Here is a 27,376-nt window from a genome sequence, read left to right as displayed (position 1 = left end):
TGTCGTCAGACTTACATTCAAATGTCCCTAAATCCTGACTGGTACATGGAAATGTACGAGATCACCTTTTCACGCCGGAGAGAGGAGCAGAACACAAAAACACAAATACAGAAATCTCCCATGGAAAGTCATCAAACTGCTCAAACTTTGGCAGGAAATGATTATTCGTTATTCTCAGTCAAAAGGTTGAGAAAATGTGTTTTCAGGGCCTTTAGGTTGATGCAACAATGTGTAAGCAGCATTTTAATCATGTAGCAGGTCCAGGTGGTGCTAAAGACACACAATCGACAAGGGTAATGAGGTGGTTATTTAAACTATAACAATTAATCTGACACCATGTGTGTGTGTCACTCACTTTATATGAAGCTGCAGACTGACATTATGTTTTACAATCAGATAAAATACTTCATCCCTTCATCCCTCGCCCCTCTTCCCTTTACCCCTTTATCCCTCTACCTTTGTCTCTGCGTCCCTCACCATTCATTCCTTCATCCCACTTTTCTCCCTCTGGGCCGTTATACATCCTTCCTCCACCACCTCGGCTCTCCTCCACCCATAACATTTATTGACCCTTCTACATCAGTATCTTACTGGTGTGGTCTATTTGAGAAATTGCAATAACAAGTGTCTTCCAGTGGATGTCAGTCCTCTAATGTTTTAAATTTCAGTGGGCTTTGACACTATGGGACTGTTGGAACTGAAGCATGTAATATACCCACGTTTAGTATGTCCAAGCTGACCATGGCCTGAACCTTTTATAAGTTAGACAGTACGAGCGAGCAGACTTGAACATCAGTTTTGTCAGGCTCAGCTCAGTGAAGACATATCTGCGTGGGGGGGAGGTGACCACCAGCTCTGAACCATCACTATGGTCCACATCCAAAAAAAGGTTTCCACAGAAATGCTCAGGGCTCATCCAAACAGTGCAGGTCAGAGAAAATAGCTTCGAGAAACAGAAATAGGTCGAGGTCTTCAACATTTTTATCTAGGCTATGCCCGTTCCCGACGGGTGTTTGGGGATAGCCTGAGGTTAGACCTGAAAAGTGAATCAGAAATGGAATGGGTCGTTTAAATAGGGCACACGTTTCTGCGCTCGGCAAGTCAGGAGGATGGAAGCGTTTTCTCAAGCAGCTCTCAGCAGTCACGTCGGGGAATAGAGTGCAGAGAGAGAAGCACACGACGCTGCCTTCACAATACAGGCAGCTTGTTCATTGTTCGAGATGAACAGAGGGCTATTTTTCATTTGTCACCTACACTGGCCCATATAGTCCCCAAATACATTCTGAAATGCTTCTGTTTCCACAAGTGGTTGTCTCTTTGGGGAGAAGAGGACTGCTGCCACCCTCAGATCATATGCATCATATTGGGCACACAAACATACTATTTGGGTATCACTCTTCAGTTCTATATATAAAGCTATAAGGCTTGCTAGTTATTTTAAACAGTAAGTCAGATGTTTAAGCTTCATTGATTTTTGTATTCTCTATATTCTGAATTTCATGCAGCAGCACATTTCAAACAAGTTGGGAGAGGAGCAACAAAAGACCGGAAAGTTGTGGAATGCTCCAAAACCACCTGTCTGGAATACTTTATTCCATCCCGACTTCTACAGTGCCACCATAATTTTGACATTTGTGGTTTGATGTGAAATATCTCAACGTTTGGATGAATCCAATCTTTTTAATTTGTCCAAAACTTTGCAAGAAGACCAAATACCTTCAAATGCAATCACCTTCCCATCAGTCTCAGCTGATCTTTTAACAAAAACCGACACAAACAACTAAGACAGTAAACATGTAAGCAAGTTTAGCATCAGTATGTTAGCATTGTCATTGTGAGCATGTTAGCATGCTGGTGTTAGCATTTAGCTTCAAGCGCTGCTGTGCCAAATAGATCCGACCTGTCTTTGGAGAAAAAGTGCTTTACAGTGTTATTATAGGCCTGAGGTTGACTGTTGGCTATTTCAAGTAGTATAATGTTTAATGATGAAGACCTTTGAGTGAGAGGTTAGCTCAGAAGTTACAGAGTGAATAGTTTGGCGACTAGATTGCTTATTGTCTGGTTTTGATGCAGCATCTCATGTCATGGGCTGCACGGTGGAACAGCAGGTAGTGCATGTGCCTCACAGCAAGAAGGTCGCAGGTTTGATTCCCGGGTCGGGCCTTTCTGTGTGTGTTTCTCCAGGGTGTACCCCGCCTCCCGCCCGTTGACAGCCAAGATAGGCTCCAGCCCCCCCACGACCCCAAAAGGGATAAGCGGCATAGAAAATGGATGGATGGATCTCATGTCATCAAAGCCTATTTTCTCCCACAGGAGACAATAAAGTAACCTAAAGACACAAAATGTATTGTGTGCATCAGTCAGCAGCTCCCCGTGGTACTACAGCCTCCCATGGTCTGTGATGTCTAAACAGTATCTATTACTGTGTTATCGTGGCTGCTGCCTCATGCAAATCTTTTCATCAGTGCTTCTCTAAACTACATTTTATCTCCCTGCTCAGTTTCGCAGCATCATGACAAATAAACTGAGACACTACGGTGAGATGTCAGCCCAGCCGCCATCAGACAGACACGATACTGACTGATGCACAGAGTGGACGGTCAGTGAATGAGTCCATCAAGTGTGATGCAAAAAGGCGCCAGTGCGTTTGAAAGCACGACACTTGAACGATCTCTTATACATAAACACATTTTTATTCAGCCTGATATAGGTTACACATGGAAACAAAAAAAAAATCAAAGTCTAAGAGAACTACTTCCCTTTGTGGAGCTAATGATATGACAGTTTTAAATCAGCTTCAGATCCCCACTTGACAGCTTTCAACATTAGCTGCCGTGGGCTGTGAGGAATTAAGCATAATCACATGCTACGACTGACCTGAGGCTTCTTTTGTTTTGTTTTTTTCCTTTCTTCAAAAATAATACAAAAAGAAAACACATCCCCTCAGCAGTCATCATGTAGGTTTTCTCACTAAATGATACGGAATGTTATCTTGGAAATGCAGGTAAAAAGAAAACTGCTCTCTGCAACGGCAGAAAACGAGATAAGAGGAAACTGAAGGAAAAAATGGTTCCCAGAACTCTGTTCCCAGGCTGCTACTGTGTGTGAGGCATTAAGAAAACACCACCTCAGTCCAAAGTGTGTTCAACAACAAAAACAACTGAAACCTGCTGCTGTGATTCAGTCTCATAATCCTCAAACGTGGATATGAACAGAAAACACAACCCCGATGCTCGATAGCACAGAAGGTACATTAAATTTACACTGCTTGAAGATCAGCTTTGGAGTCTAATATATTAGGACTGACAGTCATAGATACAAAGCAAAGACTGATGAGGGGAAAAAAAGGGGGGGGGGGGGGGTGTCTTAACATTTAACTAGTGTTAGTCTTTTTTTTTTTTACTTGTAAATTTCACAAAGTGCAAATTTTCATTTACATTACATAATAACCAATTCTTAGAAATTGTTCATTTTCTATTATATAACAATGAAAAATGTTAAACCGAGCCATAAACCAACCCCCCGCCCCGCCCGTTCCCACCAGCTATCCATCAGAATATCTTAAAAAAAGGAATCACTAAATACATGCTGCAATGACACCCACCAATTTGTTTGAAACTTGACCAAAGCCTCCTTTTGGGCTCCTCTTACAGTACACTGTTACTGTCAGCGTGCGTTTATAGTTAAAATATATATATTAATCTATAATTAAATAGTATGCCTCTTGCACAGTCTTGCATGCATTGAAGAGCATTTTGGGCAAGCTGTACAAGAAGGAGAGGCGTGTGGACGGACTTGCTCAGGCTGTAGGCTCCGGGCCAGGTCCAGGCACTCTTTCGCCACCTGTAAACGGTTTTTGCCCTTTACTCCTTGCAACCGCGTCAGTCCAGAAGATGGTTCTCCAGTGTGTTTTTTGTCAAGTGAGCATTTGTCTATGTGTGTAGGTGAGTGTGTGTGTGGTCTGTGTGTGTTTGCGCGTGTGTGGTCCTAAACTCAGTTTCACAAAAGAACTGTGTGGATCACTGAAGTTTTGTTCCAAGCTTTCGTTGTCTGTTCCTAGAAGAGAGAAACAGAAAGAGACTGGAGTCTGGCAGCAAATGCAAGAGGCTCGGACGTACTGCAGGCCTGGTCAGCATTCACAACAGCTCGGCGTTCAGTGGATCTGCTAGCGGTGATTAAGTAAATCCATGCAAATCTTTTGCCTTCAACTTTGACCAGTGTGTTTGCGCTACTGAACCGCAGTGAGCCATCCTGCCAGCGCAGACTTTCAGAGAGCAGAGAGTCAAAAATGGAGAAGGCTACTGTAGCTTGTTAGCTGTTTTGTATTTGCTTGATCTTTTGAAGAAGAAACTGCTTTCCAACAGAGGCGTGGATTGCAGACTGTTAGGAGATAAAAGTCAGTGGTACAAATATTTGAATAAACTGTGTGAACGTCTCATTAGCACATGCTTGCTAAGTACCAGTAAGCAGGCTAGCTAGCTTGGAGATCTTTCCTCCTCTCTTCAGTAGCTCTTTATTGAATGAACAATCAAGAGAAAACAGGAAGAAGCTCGGGCAGCTACTGTGACTGACATGTTAGCCATTAGCTTGCGCTAGTTCACCACTAGTCCTGCGTGTACTTAAAACGTGTCCTCGAGCATTGCCAAGGTTAGCAGGTCATGTAGGTTTACTTCAGTGCGCCACTTTCTGATGTGACCGAGCCTTAATGGTGATAGATGTGGTGCAGTGGGTGGTCCTGTACAAGACAGCCACTTACCTCGCTTCTGATCTGGTCACTGTATATTCAAACCACAAGATGTTGGGGATCAGGCTCGTGTCTCGTACCAGGAAGTACTCTGATATTGGCCTATCATCGTGAAAAGTGAATTTGAGAGAACAAATTATTAGAGAACCTCTCAGAGACCAGTTTTATCCACTTATTCAGGCTGAGGATGAAATGTCTTCCCCTGTGATGCGAGAAGGAAGCCGAGAAATGAGAGCACTACTTACCACGCTGCTATTTTGGGGAATAATGGTGTCAGCACCTCCTGCGTTAAAAAGAACCAGACTATGCCAATCGTACCACCGGCAATTCCGCCGTAGAAAACCTGGCTCCAGGTGTGATACAACAGGTAGACCCTGAGAAACAAAGAGAGAGAAACAAAGTTCAAGAACACACAAATTGAGCTCGAAGTCCTAAACTAAACAAAGTCGAGCAACATGCACTTGAAACTGTGGTTGTGGTGGTGGTGGTGGTAATGGGTGGGGGGGTGGGGGTGGGGTCTCTGGGAAAGAACAAGTCTTGATTCAAAACCAATTCTCGACTGAAAGAATAGAAAAGGGGGGACTGTTTCAGCCTCTTGCTCCAGTTTACTATATGCTGAACCATTCACTGGTGTCCTAAATGCACTGAAATACAATATGAAATATTGCTAGCAATTAAGATACACCATCCGCAGTCTTTTCATTTTAAAAAGTTAACAGCATTAATTAATGATCTCATTAGAAAGCACCTCACAGTCTCCTGCCTGTTTGTGAATATCAGAGTGCTCTGCTGTGTTGTTAACGGTGTATCTCCAGCAGCGGAGAGCAGCCTGTGTGCTGCACCATTAGCCTTTGAGGTGAAGCAGACTGAGCGCCGATCCACAGCTGGTTTATGTTATTTAACGTTGCAGTGTGTGGTGGTCAGACCGTCTCATTTGTTACTGCTGATGGCCGCTCCGACCGCTAACATCAAGTCTATGAATAGCGCCGCAGAAAGTTCACAACATACCTCAAGTTCAGCCTGCAAAAGGTAATTACAAGAGGACGAATTACAAGACAACAGCATGTGTGCGCTGTAGATTGTCTCAGAGCTGCACTGCCCTCACAGTTGAGTTGCGCCTTTTTCGTTCTATCAGCGTCATCATGTTAATAACTAATATTCAGAAAATCGATTTTGTATTTGATTCCAAATTGTAGGGGATAAAAATTTCTGTTCTTACAGGAAGTGACTTCTTCACCCACTCTTGCACCCTCAGTATCACACTTGGTGTGATTGCACAGCCAAAGTGAAGTTTCACAGGAAGTAGCACTATTTGGCTTCCTTTGCAAGTGTGAGCAGACGGGTCAGCCAAACAGTATTCAACCATCAGTCATTCCCTTACCTGCTGTATGAGACTGATAAGGCTATGCCCAAGAGGATGATGGACAGTATGTGTCTCCACAGCAGGTCCACACATCGAGCGTTGTTCGTCTGATGCATTCTGAAATGAGAGATCAGCATGCGTTCATACGCTGACAGCACCTGATGAGTGACGATCAAAAGACATTCACGTAATAATGAAACAAAAACCCTGGAATAAAGCAAGTGAACTACAGATACGAATATAAACAGCATGCTTGTTAACATGAATATGATGAAATCAATCAGACATAATGCATGTATGTATGACACAACTAACTTCTAAGAATTTCACAGCTGCCTGTTTCCAGCAACAGCAAGAAGAAACAATCTCACCTTAAATAAAGGAAAAGAAAGAAGTAAACAACAAAGAACCAGATAAGCTGGGAATGACTGGAGGGCATCCCATACTCTGTGTGCAGGGTTGTGTGAGCCCCTGCAGAAAGATGAAAGAACCTGATATAAAAACACATTTACAACATGGAGTACATCTTCATATAAATATAGAACAACTTACTCTGGTCAGGGTAATACCCAAAGTTTACAACTAAAGGAAGCACATCACATTACTCAGCTATATATACTGTAAATACCTGGCTACTGTCGGGTGTAACATGATATAATCTGAAGAACATTTGTATATTCATCCCTCTTTGAATAGTAGTAAATGCCACTTGTGATTAGCTTCTCAAATGTGAGGATTTGCAGCTTTTCCCTAATTTACATAATTGTTAACTGAATATCTTTGGTTCTTTGGGCTGTGGATCAGACAGAACAAGACATTCTAAAACATCGCCTCACTGTGAGGATTATAATTGGTGTTTTTAACTAAAAGGACAAATCAATAAAATACTTGGCAGATTGAACAATAAAAATAATCATTAGTGGCAGCAGGGCTGCAGCTGAAGTGTTGTCATTATCACAGGTGATGCTCTAAAATGTGGAGCTTTGGAGTACTAATGTTTAAATGTACTCTACATAACGAAGGGAGAGAGAGAGAGAGAGAGAGAGAGAGAGAGAGAGAGAGAGAGAGAGAGAGAGAGGGAGGGAGGGAGACAGCACTGATGGACAAGTGACAGGGAGCATGAAGTATGGACATTAGTGTAAACTACTTGCAGACTTTCTAAGCCCAATGTGCACTGCAGACTGGATTCTCTACAAACATTGACAGTGATGTCTGATTCACCTGAATGTGTCCAGTGCACGCTGAATGCATTATCTTTTTAATTTTTGTACCTGTAGTACTACATAATACAGTGTGACGAAGATAAATTAGACACCTGGCGTAGCGATGTTCTATGCCTGAACAGATAATGTTTGATAAACATCAGAAGAAGATATTCTGGTTATTGTGATGTCTTTGCAATGTGGCCCAACCCTGCCAGCTAGAACAGAAACAGCTTGTTGCTTCACTCACCTGCACATGGGCGCGGCTCTCTGAGAATGTGCTTCAGCAGCCAGTTCACCCCTTCATTCAGGATGAGCCCACCAAAGAAGGAAATCTGTGTAAAAAAAAAAAACAGCAAATGAACTCTTACAAACTTCTGGCCTGCATGACACCTGCATTCAGGCTCATGTCAGACGATTAATAGCTTAACAGATGGGCTTTAAAAGTGATGCTCTCTCTGAAAACACCACTAAAGGTGCATTTGCAGAACTCACCGTGTGCAGTTCCCGTTTAAACACTATGAGTGTAACAAAACCCACAAGGATAGCTATGGGGAGGAGGCTGATGTAGGCCAGTACTTGTCCCGTCAGATCACCTAAAACACAGTGACACAGTACTTATGTAAAGGCATATCATAAACAAGAGTAAAGTCACCTAGCACTGGTGGGAGTGACACTGTGAGGTCCTCAGTGAACCCGGATGGTTGAAATATTTAAGTTCAGGTAGGAAGCTGCTGTGATGGAGTAGCTAAGGAATCATCGACTTAACAGACCATATCATTTCACTCTGTTCATAAAGACAGCTCGGTGAAGTGTGGTTTATGCTAGTTATACTAATCAGTATCAGGCCAAAGAGCTAGCTACTACGTTAGCCATAGCCCTGGCTACAATCCTATAAGGTTAAATAGCTAGCTATTTCCACCGCCGTCATGAATCACATTTTACTGTTCGAAATGAATTAATTTTGTCGAATATTTATGACTGGATACGGCATATCCGCTAATTCCCGAGAGAACATATCAAAACCGATATTAAAAAGCTAACAGGCTAGCTAGCCTTCATTGTGGATACTGTCGCCAACTGCGCATGCGGCGTTGTCTCACTATTTTGCAGTCCCGGTTACATTCCCTGCTGTGCTCGAGCCCTTACAGCGTCTCACAATTTGGCAGTATCACCAACGGCCGTGTCCATTCAATAGCGATAAAACATGCACTCTCTGAAAATTACGAAGCGGCTGCTGGTTAGCAGAGCTTCAGCAGTTAGAGGAAGATGTTGAGTTTACGTACCCTCGGGGAACTCTACGTGTGTCAGAGATATGGACCGCCATCGAGGTGGTGCCGAGCACTGCTCTTCCAACGCCATCTTACCCGGACACAACCGGGCAGTCCCAGCGAAACGCCCCAGACACGTGTCTAACCAATGGTGAACGGAGCTGTGAGCTCGAGCGGGCCCCGGCAGCGCAGGAGCCGTCCAATCCCAGCCCCGCACTGGAGATGAGCTATTCTGCCCATAGAGAAGAATTATTGAATGGACAAAAATCACAAAAGTCCAGCACTCCACATTAAAACAGCGAACTGCATTCATTCAAAAAAATAAAGAAAAAAAGAGAGAAAATAAATTATCTTCACCATTACTATCTTGTCGGTTATTAAGTGCTTACCACCTGAGTTATCTAATACCCAAATATGCTGTGTGTGGAAATTAATGAGGTCAAACGATCAAATATTTGTAAAACTATAATACTTCAAAAATAATTTCTAAATCTTCACTAATGCTTTTTTACATCAGTTATGGGCCATTCACAAGAGTAGGACTGCAGCTAACGATCATCTTTATTATTGATCATTGTTTCGTTTGTATTTTCATGAAGATAAGCCGAACATTATAACCTTCATGATGGTCATATTTAATGCAAGATCATTGTATTTGACTGCGCTAGTTTTAGCTCGGTGTACCTTAAAAACTGGAACAGTGTAAAGTCACCTGCAAACACCTGCAAAGCAAATAACACTGACCGTACTTGCATAGTAGGTCCAGTATCTTTTCATGCAGAGAAAAGCCACTGAAAAGCAAATGTTGTGCAACCATCAATACCTGAAAACAAGCAAATAGTCCATCTGTCAGAATTAGAAGACTCATGAACTATTTCTGAGTTGGTATTGACACTGACTTTACGTTAAATACAGCCTATTCCATCCACATGAATTACAAATGAATATTGATATGCAGATGGTGATATTTCTCGGCTCCCAGGAGAAGAAGAACAAAGCAGAAATATCACCAGACACCAGAAAGAGCTTCAAAGATTGTTGAGTATGATGGATGTTCGAGAAGAACCATCAGTGCAAACGCACCTAACAGTATGATTATTATCAAACACAAAGAAGTATTCATTTCATAAAGGATCCTGAAAGCTGCTTGCTTTTAAGATGAAATAAAAGAAGTTTATGGACAGAGCAAGTTGCAGGTGCAGGATCTGCATTGAGGACCTCTGCACCCAAACTAAAGAGCTGGAAAACAACTCCAGGCAAAGAAGAAATGAAGAGACTTGGATTCAAAGTGCCTCATCGTGTTTTTGCAACCTGTCACAGACTGAATGCCTTGCTGCTACTGACCCCATGCTATCAGTATTTACTCCAAGGCCATGGATCCAGTACTTGAGAACTGTTTTCCCCCTCTTGTGGTGCACAAGAGACCCTCTAACCTTCGTAACACGCTGGTAAGAGCAGACCTTCCCCCTCCAGCACCGTCACATTCCCTTAGCTCTGTCCCCTCTTGAAATTACCCACCTCTGATTGGTAGAATATATGACAGCTAGTTAGCCGTTTCTAAACATGTTACTGTAAGTGCTGTGCACCCTCCACTGGCCTAATGTTGAATCACTACAGAGCTGTGTCTCTTGTGTCTCTCCACCTGACTCTACTTACTTTCTCCATGTCTAAGTAGGTTTAAAAAGCCAGTAAAAATAATTAGTGAGAGTCCTGCTTCAAGTTTCACACTTTACTTACTGTTGCAGTCAAGCTGACACAGAACAACAGAGCAAAGAGAAATGGAGCTTTATGATGCTAAGGTTTAAATGCAGTTAAGCAGAAGAAGAAGAAGAAGAAGAAGAAGAAGAAGAAGAAGAAGAAGAAGAAGAAGAAAAGGATAAAAAAAATTTGTATCTAAGAGCAAGAATGTCCACAGCCATGTTAGCTGGCTACAACACAAACATGCTCGGTATGTATCTCCACCATGCTCTCAGTCTTAGGTTAGCTTGTTAGCATGCTAACATTTGCTAATTAGTGCTATTACATGTGACATAAACACAAAGCACTGGTCAGATTAAAATTTTGTTCTGATGGTGACAGCCAATGAAAATGAAGGAGCACCATCATGAGGACATAAATGTTTGCTCCAATTTTGACTGTAATTCATCCAATAGTGGTGGAGACATTTCATTTGTGTAGTTGTGTACATTCAAAACAAGAAGGCACAACACCAGCAACAAAAGAACTGTTGAGAATGTCTGTAATGCAGTTTCTGACATCTAATTTCATTAGACACTAAGGAGGTAACCTTTGGCTGTAATAAGAAACATTTCACATGACTTTTGTCAACAATGGGCAGATTTGTGTCTTTACTACTGCTGGCAATATTCAGAATAATACGAGTATAAAGACCTGGGAGTTATTCTGTGATGCGCTGCAGTGTTTTTGCCACCTTGTGAACAGTCTCACATTAATGACTTCTACTTACTAAAGTGTGATTTTATTACCTGAAGCACTTTGGTAATAAAATAGCAGCACATTCAACAGCTGTCACCACTTTGATGTCCCCGTTTCCTGTCTGCGTCTTCATTGGCGTCTCTCAAATGAAGGCAAACATAGTAATAATAAAAAAAGAAATAGAGCGAGCCGTCATCAGTTGGGAAAAGGCATAATAAACATACTGTTTAATAACAAAAAATAACATTTAATATGGAGAATCAAAATCAGTTTACAGTTTGTGCTGGCGTTGAAATTTAACAATAGAAAAGACAAAAAGGCATGAAGAGGACACTTGTAACGTACAGCAGTGACTTGCAAAAACAAACTTCTTTCCACATTTTGGCCATCTGAAATAATCTACTGAACACACGCTAAGTAGGAGAGTCCATGCCTGAATGTTCACTTTCCTAAACATTTTTCTTCTAATTGGGATTTTCCAAACTAACAACTCGAGCTGCGTCTGGGTCTAAATGTTGCAGGGACACGCTGACTGATGCATTTCACAGGATCCACACGGCTAACATGCAAGTCGGAGGAATTCATCTCAGATCGTCATCTACTCTCAGACCACAGAAGAAGCAGGTCCATATGTGGACACAAGACTAAACATCTGCATGATGCATACTGCAAACATACATGAGGCTCTACAAACACGGGAGAACATTTCTTTTAAAGCAGCCTAACAGGGATTGGACCACACGCGGCCAATAGTTAAAACTGGAGAATTTCAACATTTCAAAGATGGAGACTAAAACAAAAACTTTGGTGAGTGACCAGAATATATTTCCATTATACACTTTTCTGGGAAAGACAGTCTCTCTACTGTACAGCAGCATTTACGCTCTATCAATAATATGTTGGTTCTATGATGCAATAAATAATTCAATATGTCTGTATAGTCTTAAACTGATTCTTCAGAAAGGGTTGTTGGACATTCCCGGATCTTTCCGCCTCTCTGATAAAGTGCAAAATGCTTAAAAACACAAAGCTGCACATCTGTCGAAACAAAGAGCCGAACTGCCTGCGAAAGCTCTATTTACAGTCACGGTTCAGAGACAGAAATGATCCTACAAAGCTAAAGACTCCTGACAGTACAGTTTGAGGAGAACACAATGTTATTGTACTGCAAACACAGCGACAAACATGTCTGAGCTCTGAAGCCGAGAGGCGTGCCGCAACACGAGCAGGATTTGGATTATCAAGACCACAAAACACACACTTATATGATTAGGAATAACAAAAAGATGACTTATGCTAATGTGTATGATACACTGCTGAGAGCCGAAAATGATTTGACTGAAATGTCCCTTTTCTCAATCACGCAGGCAACCATGAGCGTACATTCTGTGCTTCAACTGCCGTTAATAATAAATAATCTTCATCTTCATCAAAATTCATTAAGATACTTAAGCATTTGACAGTTTCTAGAACAAAAACTACTCTCTATGTAACACTAATCTGCTTTTACAGTCGTGGAGTTGTCCGTCTCAGGATCACAGAGACAGGAGCCCCTCTGTGTCTCAGGCTAAAGGGACCTCAGGGGTTTTCTTCAGTGCACTTGTTATGAAGGTCTCACTGGACAATGCCCCGTTCTTCATCACAGGTCTTCATGAAACCAGAAAAAAAAAAAACCTTGCTAAGACGGGTCGATGGCACCGTTTCCCCCAGAGGTCGTGTCAGTTTTAAAATGTTCTGAGAAGAGAGCAAGCGACACACGGTGTGTGTGTGTGTGTGTGTGTGTGTGTGTGTGTGTGTGTGTGTGTGTGTGTGTGTGTGTGTGTGTGTGTGCGTATCATGATGGAAAATATCCACGTGTTTCTATTTATAACAGTGAGACTGAGAGTTTTTCCACAAAGATGTCAGATTGTTACACCCATGGAGACGTTCTGACTGGCCACAGCATGAAAAGCACAGGTCCAAATGATAAAATCAACGATTTGATTTAGCTGCTTCAGGTTCAGCCTCCTGGTGCTGTGCGTGCTGGCTCTCTGTCACACTTTAACCAGCACGGCATGATCGCTGCTGCTTTGAGTAACATGAATTCTATCGCATGAAAACAACAGATTTATATTCTCAAATGCACTTATCCTGAACTCATTTACAGCCAGTAATGTTTAAGATTATCATGAACCATATTCGATTCGATTCGGATGTACTGTCTGTCCAGATTTTACATTGAAAACACAGATTTATATCTACATATAACTTGTGTTTCGATACTTTTCCCTAAAAAAATTCACTATTTATTTCTATGTTTCATTCTGTGAATTAAATCTTAGCAAGTTGTACAATTTAGGCTTAAATATTTGGAAGTAATTCAAGTGGATCAAACAATTAATAAATAATGAGCATTATTTATTAGGAAGTAACACATTTCCTCATATTGATTTCAAGCTGTAGTGTTACTGATCTCTCCCTGAGAGCACGGACGTGATGTTTTTTTTGTTCCATAGTCAAACTGGTGTTCAGACAGATGTTTTCACACCTGGTTCTGTGTTATTTGAAGTTTCTTTTTGTGCCTCTGTGCCGCTGATTAATATTCATGTCAAAACTTTAGAAAACTGAAACATCTGTAGAGCTGGATTAGCTAGAAGACTACATGAGAAGAAACTGGTCTGGGATCATTCAAGTTCTACATGAGTAACATGTTAGCACCCTGCGCTAACGTTATATGATGTCGTTTTGCATTGAACACTTTCTCTTGGATATGCGCCGGCTCGATTAAACACACTGGAATAAACACTTCATCAGATCAAAGATGATTCAAGAACAATCGGCGAGGACACAAATCCGTTAATCCTTCAAGTCTTCAGTCGCCAAGCCTGTCAGGAATTATCACAGTTTGAACAAATATCCCCCCCTTCAGTATAAAACATACAAACGCACAGTATCGACAGACTCTCACACCGTTTCTTTTCACATATTAATGACCATCGTGATATCCCACAAACCGGATGAATTAAAGGTGACGATGCAGCCACTTGTTTCCCAAAGAGACCTGATCCATGTGGTGTTTGTGGAGAAGGCCCAGTCTTCACGTGTTTGTCGGGTGTGTTTTCCATGAAGTATCCATGTCACCCAGCGAGGCAGAGACAAATCCTCACACGTCTTAGATCCCATGACGACATCAGGCATTCCTGACGCACGGCAGCTGATAACATCATCCAACCGCTCTCCCTCATTCGCTCAAGGACAGGCGATACTGCAGATCTGCTGAAAATATATCCTCTGACAGTAGTTGTGTTTGATGAACACAGATGAATGAACCAATAATGCTGGTTCTCAGTGTATCACAGGAGCATGATTCAATCCAGTCTTAATGGAGATACAGAGCAGGCATTGAGCCATGAGTCCTTGCTGCTCTCAGCTCACTGCATTCGGCCTGCGCAAGCCCAATGATGGTCTTAGTTGGGCCCTGAGGAGCCGTCTGTGTCTCTGGGCAGGGCACCATTGAGCTCCATGAGGCTATCGATTCCCAGATAGCCCAGTAAAATCTCGCTCCGGCGGTGGGAAAGGTTCAGGACGTCCTCAGCCAAGCTCTGGGCAGAGGTGAAGCGGACCTTGTCGTGATCAAACATGTCCTTAAGGTACTGCACGATTTGTTGCTGCAGAGGAAAGAAGAGAAATGAATGACAGAAAAGGATGTAGAAGCTGGTGATTGTACACATGAAGGTTGGTTTACTTGTCATGGTTCAACCCACTCAGCCTGTGAAAACTCTTAAAGTCAGGAGCTGTTCATCAGCTTGGATTTGGAGAGTCCAAATTTATAACAGAAAGCCTCTATTATCAACAGAGGGAACGTCAAACAAAAGTTGCCAGTGAGTTGCATTGTGGGAAATGTCCTCAGTGAAGCTCATGAGTAAAATCATTGGAATGCCCCTTTAAATGAATTTAAATTACACAACAGTTAATTATTAAATAAATGAAATCATGCTTCGCAGCCTCTTAGTTGTGCCTGCTCTCACCTTGAAGATAGTGCACACTTCACTCAGGTGCTGCCTGGGTCCCAAAAACCCAAACGCTAAAACTGGGCTCACGTGTTCGGATATGGCATAGAAGTGGGAGATAAAACCATCAGGAACCTACGGACAGTGGTAAGAGAACGGGGCCTCAGAATCAATGTTGTATAAAGCGGTACAATGAGAAACAAAGGTGCAATAAAAAGCTCAAACTCACCATAAGAAGACGCCTTTTTGCTTTTAGGACAGACCAGCAGGCAGTCGCCAGCGCCTAAAAGAAGAACACAACTGCTATTAGAGTAACATTTACCACGTTATCACTGGCAAAATGAAACAATATGTGTGTGTGTATAATTAACCGTCTCTTTAAAGCTGTCAGAGAGCCAGCGGTTCCTCAACACAGCCACCACAGAGGAGGGAGGGCTCTCCAGGTCCTCAAAAGCGTCCATCAGGATGAAGTCCAACACTATGTCGAAAAAGTTCATACACACCACCTGCAGGGATCACGACATGAGAACCCAACTCTGCGCTTAATACGACAGGCATTACATTTTCTCAATAAATAAATAACCATAAACTTTTCAGTGTCAGGTGATGTAACGCAGTCCTGCCGATGGTTTCGTGCTATTCCACTGATCACCAGCAGGTGGTGGTAATGTCCCACAAAATGTACCAACAAACGACTTCATTCCAGCTTTAGTCTATGTTTTAATTCAAGAATTAAGAATTAAGAATTAAATTAAGAGGACTCTGGCAGAAACATCTTTTAAGTGATCACATAAGTATTAAACCAAGTGAATCATTCATATGATGATTTGATAGCCAGCTACACAACCAACTACAGTATGACCTTAAAAGTGAGCTTGACACTGAATAAAGCAGAGCAACCTGACTGTTGGCCGTTCTTCAGTTAAAGTTTAATTCAGGTTGGCCACAGAGTATCTCATGTTCATGTGAGCGGCCCGAGCATCCCTGTTCGCATGAATAAACCAATAAACGCACATGCTTCCAGTTAGAACAAAACTGTAAACATAAAAACGTTTAAAGTTATTTCATCAAAGAGTTAGTCTCCTCCATGTAGTATAGCCTGAGGGATGACGACAGATGACGGTTAACAGCACACACGGGGTGTAATGTTGAGAGGCACTTGCTGAAAAACAACATCAGGAGGAGATAATGTGACATGAGTGACAGCCTTCCTCACCCCTCGGCCCTCCAGCTCCATCTTGGTGATGGGCCACGTTTCCTCTCTCTGAGTGTAAAGCAGCATGTCCTCGTAGCTCTCCAGGAAGGCTTTGGGACTCTGCGATAAAAATGGAAAAAAACAGGACAGGAAGTGATGAGTTACAGCTGTGCACATAAGTCCACAGAAGAAGAAGCTTGTCGGGTTCATGCAAATGAGACAGGTTCATAAGGGAGGATCCAAATGAGCGATGCGTTACCTTGTTTGCCTTCACCATTAACCCCGTAATCATTTGCTTTCCGGTCTCCATGAAAAACGTGCGGTGAGTTTCATCTAACAACAGGATCTGAAAAAAAAATGCTGTTTGTTTAAATAATTAAGTCCATCTAAGTGAATCATCATCTGCAAGTGAGGCAGGGAGGGATGGATCAATGCAAAGTACAATCATTCATCACATCTGCTTTCCATGCCAGAGCAGATGAAACTGAAGAGCAAAGCTAAAATCAGAAGTTGTGGAGACAGTGACGATGGTATCATCCATTATTCTGAGTGTGAGGCACACCGTGAGTCACCTCTCCTCAATGCAGCTGCTGTCTTTTTATTTGACCTCACAGCTTTTGTCTGGATGTCGCTCAAGCAAAGAAACCTGACTCCCTGCTGCCTGTGGGTGCCAGGACCTTGTGTTTGTTAGAGTGTGCTGGGATGTTTCTACTGGGGTGCCATTACATGCACCGTGTAATGCCATTTTGAAATGCATCATGGGGGAGAAAAAAAATTCCTGCTGAAAGTAACAGAGCACAAAAAATGATGAAGTCCATGAGTGCTTTCTGGGTTTAGTTTGGCTGAAGGTCACTGGAGAGTTTTACAGGAACAAGCCTGACTTCGCTCGAGCTGCTAATTTATAGCCAAAGTGATTTATCATTACAAGCTGCCTTATGGAGCTTCTGACCACTTGTAATGCTGCAGAGCAGTGTTTTCACAAGGATTGCAAGTTTCAAAACATTAAGAAATGACTTTCAAAAGGCAAAACAAACAAAATAATAATCCAAACAAAGAGAAAGATGCACAGCGTATGAGCTGAAACACACCTGGAATGCTTGTCTGACACAGTGAAGCTTGGCAAGGAAGTCTTGGTCACCAAAACATTCAAGTAATTCAGTCCTGGTAGAAAAAAAAGGAAGAGAGGTGTGAAATGCCAAAGTTTCAGGCTGTAAAACCAAAACAATGACCCGAAAAATGCTCCGTAGAGCTGAGGGTAACTGCAGAGTCGAGCGATCTTTTTCTGTGGTTTCATCACTTGGAGCAACTTCTTTGACATTAGACATGCTCATTTAATCTAAAATACTGATTATTGCAGCTCTAAGTATTTAGGTACAGATGATAGTTACCTCAGGGACCTATAGGCCACTTTGCTCTCCCGAACTAGAGACAAGGCCTCTTCATAAAGAGCAGCTGGCTTGAGCGGCTGGTAGACCTCTTCTAGAGACATGGCTTCAAACAGCTGCACAGACAAAGCACACACGCCTCAGCATTCAGCCCAAATACTCGTATGTGTATTTGATACAAATACCAGTGGATCATGGGAAATCAGTGACTGCCATCTTGTCAGCCTTTAGAGAGTGGAGGAAAGGAGCTGACCTCCGCAGCCGAGAAGAAGGAATCATCAGAGGTAACAGTAGTCGCGTCATCATCTTGGAGTCTATGGAAACTCTCCACTTGAGGCAAGATAAGAGTTCCTTCACTCTCTGCCAAAGGAACAAAACACAGAGGTACACAATGAGTACTCCCACAGAAACTGTAGTACTACTACTACAGACCCAAGGCTCTGCATCAATCCCACTCCTACTTTAAGGTCATAGACTGTACGTAAAAGCTCAACATGACTCCTACCAAAGTCTGCCAGCACGCTGTCTGTAGGGATACTGCTGCCAAAATCCTCTTGTAGGTGGTATGCTCTGTGCAGCAGGGTCTCCAGCTTCTCAGCAAATGCTTTATTATGGGTTTCAACCTGAAATAGAGAGAAAAAGGCATAAAACTGGCCCAAAGTCACTTTTATAGTACAGTGTGTAAAAAGATCCCAGAACAGTTTCATTTCTTCCAAATGTACTGCTTTAGTACGATGTCACCTACGAGCAAAGCAACAACATCATATACAGCAGGTGCAATTCCAACTACACCATAACACACAATAATGAACTCAAGACTGGAAAGTTATCCGACCATGTACAAGAATTTTCATTAATGACTGATCATTACCGCAGGAAAGTCTCCACACGCTGCCCCCTGCAGAGCCAGGCTGTTGTTGCTGGAGGTTGAGTGGGTGTGATGGCGGATATTCAGGGCCTGTTCCCACTTCTGTAGGGCTTCCTCAAACAGCTCCATCCCTAGCAGGAAAAGGGCAATTAGACCCAAATACTGAGAGTCAAAGTAGAACTTTTTTCTCTTCCCTTCACACTTCATGTACATGTCATACAGTTTATCCATTGCATTTTTATTAACCTACCCATCAAATAGAGATTCTCTGCATTTGCATCCTCTACTGCCCCCGATTCTTCCACCACGGGCTCTGCTTCCCAGGGGGTGGACGGATTGGCCGACTGATTTGGAGAGCTTGGGACACGCATCTATTCGAGAAACACACACACAAAAAGAGACACATTAGGAAAATGTGGAATAAATAAAATGATGAGTAAAAATGACACATTGGTTTTAAATTGTAAAGACTAACAGATGCCAGGCTGTGTGAGGAACTCGAGTGTTTACTGGGGGCCAGGGAAGAGATTCCACTCATGGTGTCATTGCTCCGAGTGCTGGGACTCATCATCTGTCGGCCGCTGAACGGACCTGCACAGAGAAGAACATGCACATTTCTAATATACCAGCAACCACAAAGCAAAACGATCATTTCAAAATTTCCACAGTGACCTTTGCCCCCCCCCCCCGCCATGCATTAAGACAGGCACACCTCTCTTAAATGACGAGGGTCTTCCCGTCTTCAACAGCGCTTCAGGTATTCCCACGGTCTTCTGGCCCTCCTTCACTTGTGTTGCCTGCTTCTTTTTTCTCCCCCGCCGTTTCAGCTGGTGAGCGGTGAGAGCCAGAGCTACACTGCCCAGTGCCGTGGCAAACAGCACCTTCTTCAAGCTTGGGCTAAGCTTCAGCTGAGAAAATATGGACTGAAAGCAGGAGAGGCGAACGTAAGCTGTCAACATAATGGACTCTACTAAACACTTATTCAGCCAGAGTTGCTTATATTTTACTCACAGGACAGTGAATAGTGCGTGTGTATAGAGATACAAACTCTGTATAAGCAAAGTGGTTTACCTGCCCAAATGTGGAATAGAGAAACACTGGGATCTCTGCCACAGTCATGGCCAAAGCCTGGGCGATGGACATGCCGTCTGCTTGTTTGATCGACATCTCTGACGTCCAAATGCCTTCAAGCCGCAGCTCTCCAAAGCTCCCTCACATTCACCCTAAACAAGGTCTCCTCTCTGCTCTGAGATCAGCCAGCTCAGGGCTTGCTGATGAACCGTCTGTCCTCATCCACTCCTGGGCTTGTACTCCACGCTGCTCCAGTGTCTGACTGTAGGTTTATTACCCTACAATAGATGAGACATGAAATTACATGAGTGTGCCAGCCTCCCTCGTTAGAGCTGCATTACATTGCACAGGCCATATAAAAATAAGGACATGACATCAATAGACATAATTATCACTACAACAGGGCTGTTGGCTCCAGAGTGAAAACCCTCAATGAAAGGTGCAAAAGTTCATGGTTTAAGCTGGAGAAATCAAGCTCGCATTAACTGTTAAGCAGCAGAGCAACTTGGCATCCTTCCAGCTACTCACAATCTACACTATCTGGAATGCAGCTGTCTGAACCAGCCTGTCCCACACCTACTGTACACGGCAAAGAGCAGGTGTAGCTTCAGCGTGAGACTGGGCGAGTTTTTCCTCTCTCTTTGGTACTAAAGTATCGACTGATACAAAATAAACGATCTTTTTCCCGACAGACAAGACATAGTACTGATAATGGAGAGGCTGCTAGCTGACAGACACTTGACTGAAAGGCACATAGCTAGCGAGGCAGTTAGCCCATTCAGGTAGCCGAGACCAGGAATCAAATTTCCAAGGTTTTACGTAAAACACATAGCAAATCTGAGCTCTGTCTTTGACAAATGTGTTAATGCCAGGCCAAAATCAGCACTAGCAAGTAGGCAACAGCCCTCACAAGCGAGGATGCTAACGTTAGCTAGCACACGTAGCTAGCCTAGTTCAGCTTCATGTGTCAGTTCGCATCACAGCATCATCAGGTCAACTGGACACTGACTGTAGGGCTTTGAACTGACACCTCGGACGCATCAGCGGCACTGTGTACGGCTCACCAGCAGGACAACTAATAACATAATCCCTCACATAGTGTAGGTACATACCGTAAGCGTCCAAGGCGGAAGGGAAGGACATTCCTGTGTCACAGTCAGTGAAAGCCGCACACTAGCTTTTTGCTCGGGGGCGAGGGCTTTAGAAAAGCAGGAATACTGACGCGAGCGCCAGCCAATAGAACGAGTAGTACAGACCGTTGCTTTTGTTATTGACCAATCGGATGGGAGGTTAGAGGAGCAAGTGCATTTACAATCCAATCAGGTCGTAGATCGCAGAGCATGGACAAAAATCAAAAGGCTGTAGCTGTCAGAAAGTTTGCTGTGGTGCATAGATATGTGAAAATTGTCGTTAAAATAACATGGAAGACATATAAATGAGTTATGCTTGTTATAATCCAAATTATTACGTACTTTCATTATGCCTAACAACTTAATTAAAGCTGGCTCTTTTCTTGGTACTTTTGCATCTGTTCATGAAATGACATTCTGGCCAATATTTAGCAGACAACAGGCCAATCTTTGTCAGGTACAGACAACCACCTTTGTTGATGTTTTTATAAGCAAGCAAACAATCAAAGACTCTCGAGCACAGCCACCGTATATTTTCGTATTTAGGTAAACATAGGTGGCTGATTATTTTAGTGAAGCAATTTCTGCGACTTTGTATTACGGAGTGTTAAATTTCCGAGGGGGGTTTAAGGCGGCATAATAAGGTCGCCTCAGGTGCGTTATTGTGGATCACTACAGTAATCGGACATGACTTTTTCCGGTTTTGACGTGTACCTTTCAGAAGAAAAGCACATCAGGGACGCCAGGCTTCTCTTATGCAGTAGTTCTCAAAACCTATGCTGCGTGCTGTAAAATAAGACCGTGTAAATGTGTATTAAATAAACAAGTGTATTTGTTTTTTCTTGCTTGAGTGTTTTTCTGTTGTTTGTACAGATAAGTTTCAGATGGCGCTTTTATTGTGGAAAAGTCCGACCGGAAGCCTTGTTCTGGATCGAAGAACTCAGTGCGGAAATCGTTTGTAGGCAACTGTGTAAACACACCGGTAAGTGAACAGTACGGATAGATAGATTTCAGATAAGAGTAAATTCGGATATCCTATAGATTAGACAAGGATAGTGGAACTGTTGTCTGCCAGGCGGTGAAAAGCAAAGCTACGCCGAAACGGGAAGGATCCTGGATTTGAGAACACATCAGAATTGAGCAGCCATTGAAATTTGGAAATATGAATCCTGTTGATAGTGATACGCCCATGGCTGGGCTCGTCTCGCTCGCCGCTTCTGCTTCAAGTTAAGCGGCTGGAAAATGAGTGAAGCCTGGCTCTCTGGAGCAGGGCTTTGCCGAAGGCCTTGATATGAAATCTCTGGTAAGAACGAGCTATTAAATATAATGCGTAAACTCATATTTTGAGATGTAACAGTACATGTCCTGATGTGCATCGTTCAGCCCTAAGCCGCTCTGTTCCACTTTCCCCGGCCACTGCAGACCCTCCGCTGGCTGTGCGTGCTGAGCCTGAGCCTCCCTCTGTTGTTTTGGTTTGGACATGTGATCAGACGGGACCTCCCGGCTCCTGCTGTGCAAAGCACCGGGCTGAGGGGCTACACGAGGATCAGCCCCGACAAGGTGGACCAGGTGAGAGGGGGGTGCTGGGGTTGGTACAAAATACAGCTTCCAGGTGTTTGGTTTCAAGCCATCCTTCATTACTGTACACTTTACAGAGGAAATTCTGCTGTTTTAGTCTCACATCTTGTTCAGAATTGGCATCGAAGTGCTGACTAAACATTGGGAGACTCTGGTCAGGAACAGGGCTGAAAATAACAGTTATTTTCATTATTGATTAATCTTCTAATTATTTTACCAATTAACTGATTCATCATTAGGAAGCCGTGAAAATACCTGTCCCACTTTCCTTACACCTGCATATTTGTAAACCCACTGCATGTTTGTTGGGCAAAAAGAAATGGAAAAACAGTTAAAATAGTTAGTTTAAGGTCTTAGATAAACAATAATGGTCCACCTTCTGCCACTCCAAGTGATATGCAAACTTAACCAAACAGAAAACAATGACAAAATATTTTAACATGCACTATTAAATCCACTTTTACATAATTAATAAATGTCATCCTAAAAATGAGTTCAAATGAACGTATTTGGAACGTGAAAGGTGGGAATGTTGGGAACCGCTGGTCTCAAGCATGCTGTCAGTCAGTATCCTGAAGATGTTCCACAGAATGATGTTATTACCTCAAGGAGCTTTCACATCACACCACCCTCTGTGTGTAATCCAGCTGTTGATAGATACACCGAGGTGAGCCGTAACACTGACGCGGCTCTAGCGATGTGCTGCTGATAAAATGAAATATATCAAATGTATGTGTATCTTCTGTCCTTTCTCAACAGGTGCTGGACATGCACTGCAGCCAGTGTGCTTTGGTGTCCAGCTCAGGTCAGATGTTCGGAGCCGGCGCTGGTGAAGAGATAGACAAGATCGGATGTGTGATCCGGATGAACAACGCGCCCACAGGGGGCTACGAGAAAGACGTCGGGAACCGCACCAGCGTTCGCGTTGTGTCTCACACCAGCGTTCCCCTGTTGGTGAAAAACGAGCTCTACTACTTCCAGCAATCAGCAGACACCACGTATGTGTTCTGGGGTCCTGAAAGGAACATGAGGCAAGACGGGAAAGGACGCATCTTCAATGCTCTCCTGAAAATAGCAAAGAAGTATCCGAACGTGAGAATCTACGCTGTGACCAGAGAGAAGATCCAGTACTGCGATAGTGTGTTTCAGAATGAAACTGGAAAAAACAGGTTTGAGTTTACTGTCATGTGCTATTAGACAATTAATTTGCATTAATTTGGAGAATAGCCACCTTAACCTCAAATCATTACAGACATTTAAATACATTAAAGGTCAAATAACACCACCACATTCACTCTTATTAATTATTCATTCATACTGTTTAATGCTCCCTTTTTTGTAGTGAATTATGTTTGTCAAAGCCCCCTTCAAAATAAAAGCAGTCATCATGCAGAATAGCCCATTTCAGAATCATGTGTTCATCACTTTAATGTTGCATGTTTTGAATCTATAATAATACATCATAATTTATTAGTTGAGTGCTTGAGTAAATGTATATTGGAGTCATTTACATTCATTTGGATACTGTGTGTGAACATTAATGATGTACTGTGTAGTTAATGATTGCTCCCAGCTTTAGGCTTTTATTTTGTTTTTTTAATAGCAGATGTTTGGTGTTTCTCTCGCAGAATGAAGACGGGGGCGTTTCTCAGTACCGGATTCTTCACGATGATTCTGGCTATAGATATGTGTGACAGCATCTATGTTTACGGAATGATCGACGACAACTACTGCAGGTTAGATCCAGTTTTAAGCTCAAGCTCCATCTTTTCCTTGTCGTTAAATGTTGTAAATAACCTTTTCCCGACCTCCTGCTCTCCTCCTGACAGTCGAGCCAATCACAGCGTTGTTCCTTACCATTACTATGAGAGGAACCGAATCGACGAGTGCAGGATGTACAAGGTCCACGAGCACACACAACGCGGGGGCCATCGCTTCATCACCGAGAAGGCCATCTATGCCAAATGGGCAACGCGGCACAAGATCGAGTTTAAACACCCCAGCTGGGGCCTCTAAAGAAGGAGACATTTAGAGCAGAAGACGTTCCTTCTACCCTGGTATTCACTTTTGCTGGCTTTTGTTCTTCTTTGCTGAACGTTTTAGTGTTACCTGAGCAACCTAATCCAACACATGGAACTGTTCCTGGTGGAGTCCAGCGTCCGTTTCACCTTTTCCTTTTTACCGACTCAGCAGTTTTTCAAATTGAACGGGGCCTCTTTTAATACTGGCTCATAGTGGATAAAACCTGCGACCATAAGCACAAGATCATACATTTTGTTTCTGTTCTTAAGATACAGGCTACAGGTGGTAAAGCACCTCCCTCAGTAATACTGAATACTTCTGTTGCGTACAGCCATATATCAGTATAGATAATGACAGAATATTAAGCCACCAGTTTATACCAAAGCTTAGAATTTTTAATTTCTTTATATATGTGCCTTGACTTTTTAGCCTGCAGTGTTTTATTTTATGCTGCGGTCTGGCCTGCAGCTACAACATGCACCTTTACTCCATGAAACAGGAAGCGTGTTGTTCAGGACTGCAACAAACAGTCCATCTCATTGGCGATCAATCAATCACTTCATCTTTTGGTCTACAAATTGTCTAAAATCATGTCCATCACAGTTCTCCCAGAACTAATTATTTGTTTTGTTCAACCATTGGTCCGAAATTTCATAGAAGACAAAGAAAACTAAGCTGGAACCAGAGAAGTTTGGGTATTTTTGGCATGAAGAAGTGCTTAAACGTTAAATCATCCATCCATCCATCCATTATCTATACCGCCTATCCCTTTCGGGGTTGCGGGGGGCTGGAGCCTATCCCAGCTTCAATGGGCGAGAGGCGGGGTACACCCTGAACCGGTCGCCAGCCGATTGCAGGGCCACATGTAAGGACAAACAAACATTCACACTCACACTCACACCTACGGACAATTTAGAGTCATCAATTAACCTAATGAGCATGTTTTTGGTCTGTGGGAGGAAGCCGGAGTACCCGGAGAGAACCCACGCATGCACGGGAAGAACATGCAAACTTCACACAGAAAGGCCCCGCCTGACCCGGGGATCGAACCGGCAACCTTCTTGCTGTGAGGCACCCGCACTACCTGCTGCGCCACCGTGCAGCCCAACGTTAAATCAATTACCACAAAAAGTTGCTGCTAATGGATTCACTGACTAATCTTTTCAGCTTTTGTATCGTTTTCCCTGCTCTCCCCCCTGTAAGCTGGCCAGTGTTCGCCTCAGAACACGACACTCCTCTCAATGACACGTCTGCCTTGACGCAGAGTGAAGGTCAAAGCGGGCCGGCGTCCATGAACAGCTTGTTTTAACAAGCAAAACCTTTCTTTTCAGGCAAACCTAGTTTGTGGCACATTTCATTTGATGATCCTGTTTCTTCCCTCCGTTGTGTTCGTTGTGGCCTCTCTGTGCTGTGTCATTGGGCCTCAGCTGTACAGCGAGCGGTTCATGCTCATTCACCAGAAAACAGATGAACTTCTGGGTCATGCAGCTTCAGGCTTTATTCCTCATGAACGACTCACTGTTATTTTTGTAAAGCGTGATATTGGAGCTTTAAGCTGATTACTGCAGCCAGTTACAGTGTTAAAAAGGCTTGACGTAGTAAGCTTTTCATTGAATCAAAACATTCTTTGTGCACGTGTTTATGTGAACAGTGTGCATATGTTTCCACAGAGAGCTGAGTGCCATTTAACTCAGAGAGTGATCAGTTTGCATTATGTGTTGTGCTCTGTGCATGTGATGGCGTGTGTATACCAGCCACCGAGCAGACAGTATTAAAATTTAACTGCAGAGAGTTTTATTATCCAGCCACCTCCAGTTTCCAGCCCACAGTATTAAATACGATGAGAATGATGAGAGGATCCAAACAGAGCCTGCAGATCTTCGTGGTTGGCGTGCATTATCTGTGTTTGATAGCCTCCAACAGAAATCTGCAGAAAGTTGTGGTGAAGAATAAAATTCTTGGTGTCATGTTATAGCTTTGAATATAATAGTCCTGTGACCAAACAAACCAAGTGAGTCAGTTGCTTTCAGACATCTACTTTACAATTGTTTACCCTTTATATTTTGCTGCCTGTTTACAATGAACAACATAGCGCTGCCTTTTGAGTTGCATAATGCTTATTTTGTGACTAATTCCAAAGACTGTGATAGTATTTGCACTACTGAGCAAACTACTGTGTCAAAGTGTTTTATTGTCTGTTTCAGGCATTAATTGTTTGAATTAAAATGTGTTGTTATTGACTTTTTTGGGGAACCATAATATAGTGATCTGTGCTAAGTTAAACCCTGAATGTAAAGTTTGACTGCTGGTCACCGCAGATGGGTGACAACGTGAATAAATCTGCTGAAAACCATGTGATTGTGTGTGATCTTGACTTTAACCTCTGTCCCTTTTAGACCGCTTGACCTTTATCTGCACATGTGAGCTCATTTAAAGGCCTTAAGACCCTTTTAAGGTACAAATTAAGTTGTGATGAAGTTTTGTTTTTAAACCCTAAGCAAAAAAACATGAATGTCCCCATTTCTATATATCAATCCAGGAATTTGTCAAATAATAAATCCCAGATTGGATGTTTTTTGTAAATGTTAAGGCTATTTCTTCTGTGCAAAAGCCCATTAAAAAACTGTCACAGCCTATATAAAAAGCCACCCACTTGACAGTTCAATAACAGCAGATTTACAGTGAACCCACCAAATCTGCACCTTAACTCAAAAGTCAAGGTTATGGCATAAAGTTAGTGGTGGTTGTGATATTATTTTGTACATTTCAAGGGTTTTTCCCACTAGACCCCCATTAATCCATGCAAAAAGCCCATTAATGTATAAACCCCATGTAAAGAAATAATCTCAGAGAACACATGAATTTGCTCCTTGACTGAAAAATTAAGGCCATTTCAAGTTACAATAAGTTGTGGCTGTAATGTTCTTGTTCTGTATATTTTAAGGATTTTTTTTTCATTTAACCCTTGCAATAGAAAACACAAAAGCCCCCACTCATATACATGAATGGAGGAATTTGTCATTATATTATTATTTCATAAAATTTAAGGCTATTTTTTACCGCTTATCTATGCAAAAAAGCTTGTTTTAAAAAAACAAAACAACCTTCATAGCCTAAACTAA

General features: G+C 42.6%; 3 protein-coding genes across 4 annotated transcripts; 1 reads left to right on the top strand and 2 right to left on the bottom strand.

Annotated features, from left to right (window-relative positions):
* Window positions 1–2,887: 2,887 nt before the first annotated feature.
* dolpp1 (dolichyldiphosphatase 1) lies at window positions 2,888–8,704 on the bottom strand. The gene is made up of 8 exons (XM_070989582.1): window positions 8,596–8,704; window positions 7,805–7,905; window positions 7,560–7,644; window positions 6,479–6,578; window positions 6,126–6,224; window positions 4,990–5,118; window positions 4,757–4,846; window positions 2,888–4,056 (listed from the first exon to the last, which is right to left on the bottom strand). The coding sequence occupies exons 1-8, from the start codon at window positions 8,669–8,671 to the stop codon at window positions 4,020–4,022; spliced, it is 717 nt and encodes a 238-aa protein (XP_070845683.1). The 5' UTR covers window positions 8,672–8,704; the 3' UTR covers window positions 2,888–4,019.
* Window positions 8,705–11,211: 2,507 nt separating this feature from the next.
* miga2 (mitoguardin 2) lies at window positions 11,212–20,682 on the bottom strand. Of its 2 annotated transcripts, none has more exons than XM_070989567.1 (16): window positions 20,637–20,682; window positions 19,525–19,802; window positions 19,166–19,376; window positions 18,929–19,044; window positions 18,704–18,824; window positions 18,457–18,584; window positions 18,091–18,208; window positions 17,839–17,945; window positions 17,589–17,701; window positions 17,289–17,361; window positions 16,460–16,546; window positions 16,222–16,320; window positions 15,377–15,511; window positions 15,235–15,288; window positions 15,024–15,140; window positions 11,212–14,663 (listed from the first exon to the last, which is right to left on the bottom strand). In XM_070989567.1, the coding sequence occupies exons 2-16, from the start codon at window positions 19,618–19,620 to the stop codon at window positions 14,463–14,465; spliced, it is 1,776 nt and encodes a 591-aa protein (XP_070845668.1). In that variant the 5' UTR covers window positions 19,621–19,802; window positions 20,637–20,682; the 3' UTR covers window positions 11,212–14,462. The 2 variants fall into 2 exon arrangements, with proteins under 2 accessions (XP_070845668.1, XP_070845669.1); XM_070989568.1 differs by lacking the exon at window positions 20,637–20,682 and adding an exon at window positions 20,053–20,157.
* An 895-nt stretch (window positions 20,683–21,577) lies between these two features.
* Window positions 21,578–26,609, top strand: st6galnac4 (ST6 (alpha-N-acetyl-neuraminyl-2,3-beta-galactosyl-1,3)-N-acetylgalactosaminide alpha-2,6-sialyltransferase 4). Its single transcript, XM_070989706.1, has 5 exons — window positions 21,578–21,957; window positions 22,077–22,223; window positions 22,992–23,401; window positions 23,861–23,968; window positions 24,062–26,609. The coding sequence occupies exons 1-5, from the start codon at window positions 21,946–21,948 to the stop codon at window positions 24,246–24,248; spliced, it is 864 nt and encodes a 287-aa protein (XP_070845807.1). The 5' UTR covers window positions 21,578–21,945; the 3' UTR covers window positions 24,249–26,609.
* The last annotated feature ends 767 nt before the right edge of the window (window positions 26,610–27,376 follow it).

This window comes from Chaetodon trifascialis, chromosome 20 (assembly GCF_039877785.1).
Source record: "Chaetodon trifascialis isolate fChaTrf1 chromosome 20, fChaTrf1.hap1, whole genome shotgun sequence".
Classification (NCBI taxonomy): domain Eukaryota; kingdom Metazoa; phylum Chordata; class Actinopteri; order Chaetodontiformes; family Chaetodontidae; genus Chaetodon; species Chaetodon trifascialis.
Note: the sequence above shows the minus strand (reverse complement) of the source record. Positions and strands in the feature narration are given on the sequence as shown.

Excerpts from the sequence above, each read along its gene's own strand:
- st6galnac4 (XM_070989706.1), top strand. Across the intron at positions 23,402-23,860 it reads AATGAAACTGGAAAAAACAG|AATGAAGACGGGGGCGTTTC; the intron begins GTTTGAGTTTAC and ends TTTCTCTCGCAG. Across the intron at positions 23,969-24,061 it reads ATCGACGACAACTACTGCAG|TCGAGCCAATCACAGCGTTG; the intron begins GTTAGATCCAGT and ends TCCTCCTGACAG.
- miga2 (XM_070989567.1), bottom strand. The coding sequence starts at position 19,620 with ATGTCGATCAAACAAGCAGACGGCATGTCCATCGCCCAGGCTTTGGCC. Across the intron at positions 18,585-18,703 it reads AGAGAATCTCTATTTGATGG|GGATGGAGCTGTTTGAGGAA; the intron begins GTAGGTTAATAA and ends TTTTCCTGCTAG. Across the intron at positions 15,512-16,221 it reads TGGAGCTGGAGGGCCGAGGG|GTGGTGTGTATGAACTTTTT; the intron begins GTGAGGAAGGCT and ends TGATCCCTGCAG.
- dolpp1 (XM_070989582.1), bottom strand. The coding sequence starts at position 8,671 with ATGGCGTTGGAAGAGCAGTGCTCGGCACCACCTCGATGGCGGTCCATA. Across the intron at positions 7,645-7,804 it reads TTAAACGGGAACTGCACACG|ATTTCCTTCTTTGGTGGGCT; the intron begins GTGAGTTCTGCA and ends TTTTTTACACAG. Across the intron at positions 4,847-4,989 it reads TTCCCCAAAATAGCAGCGTG|GCCAATATCAGAGTACTTCC; the intron begins GTAAGTAGTGCT and ends TCACGATGATAG.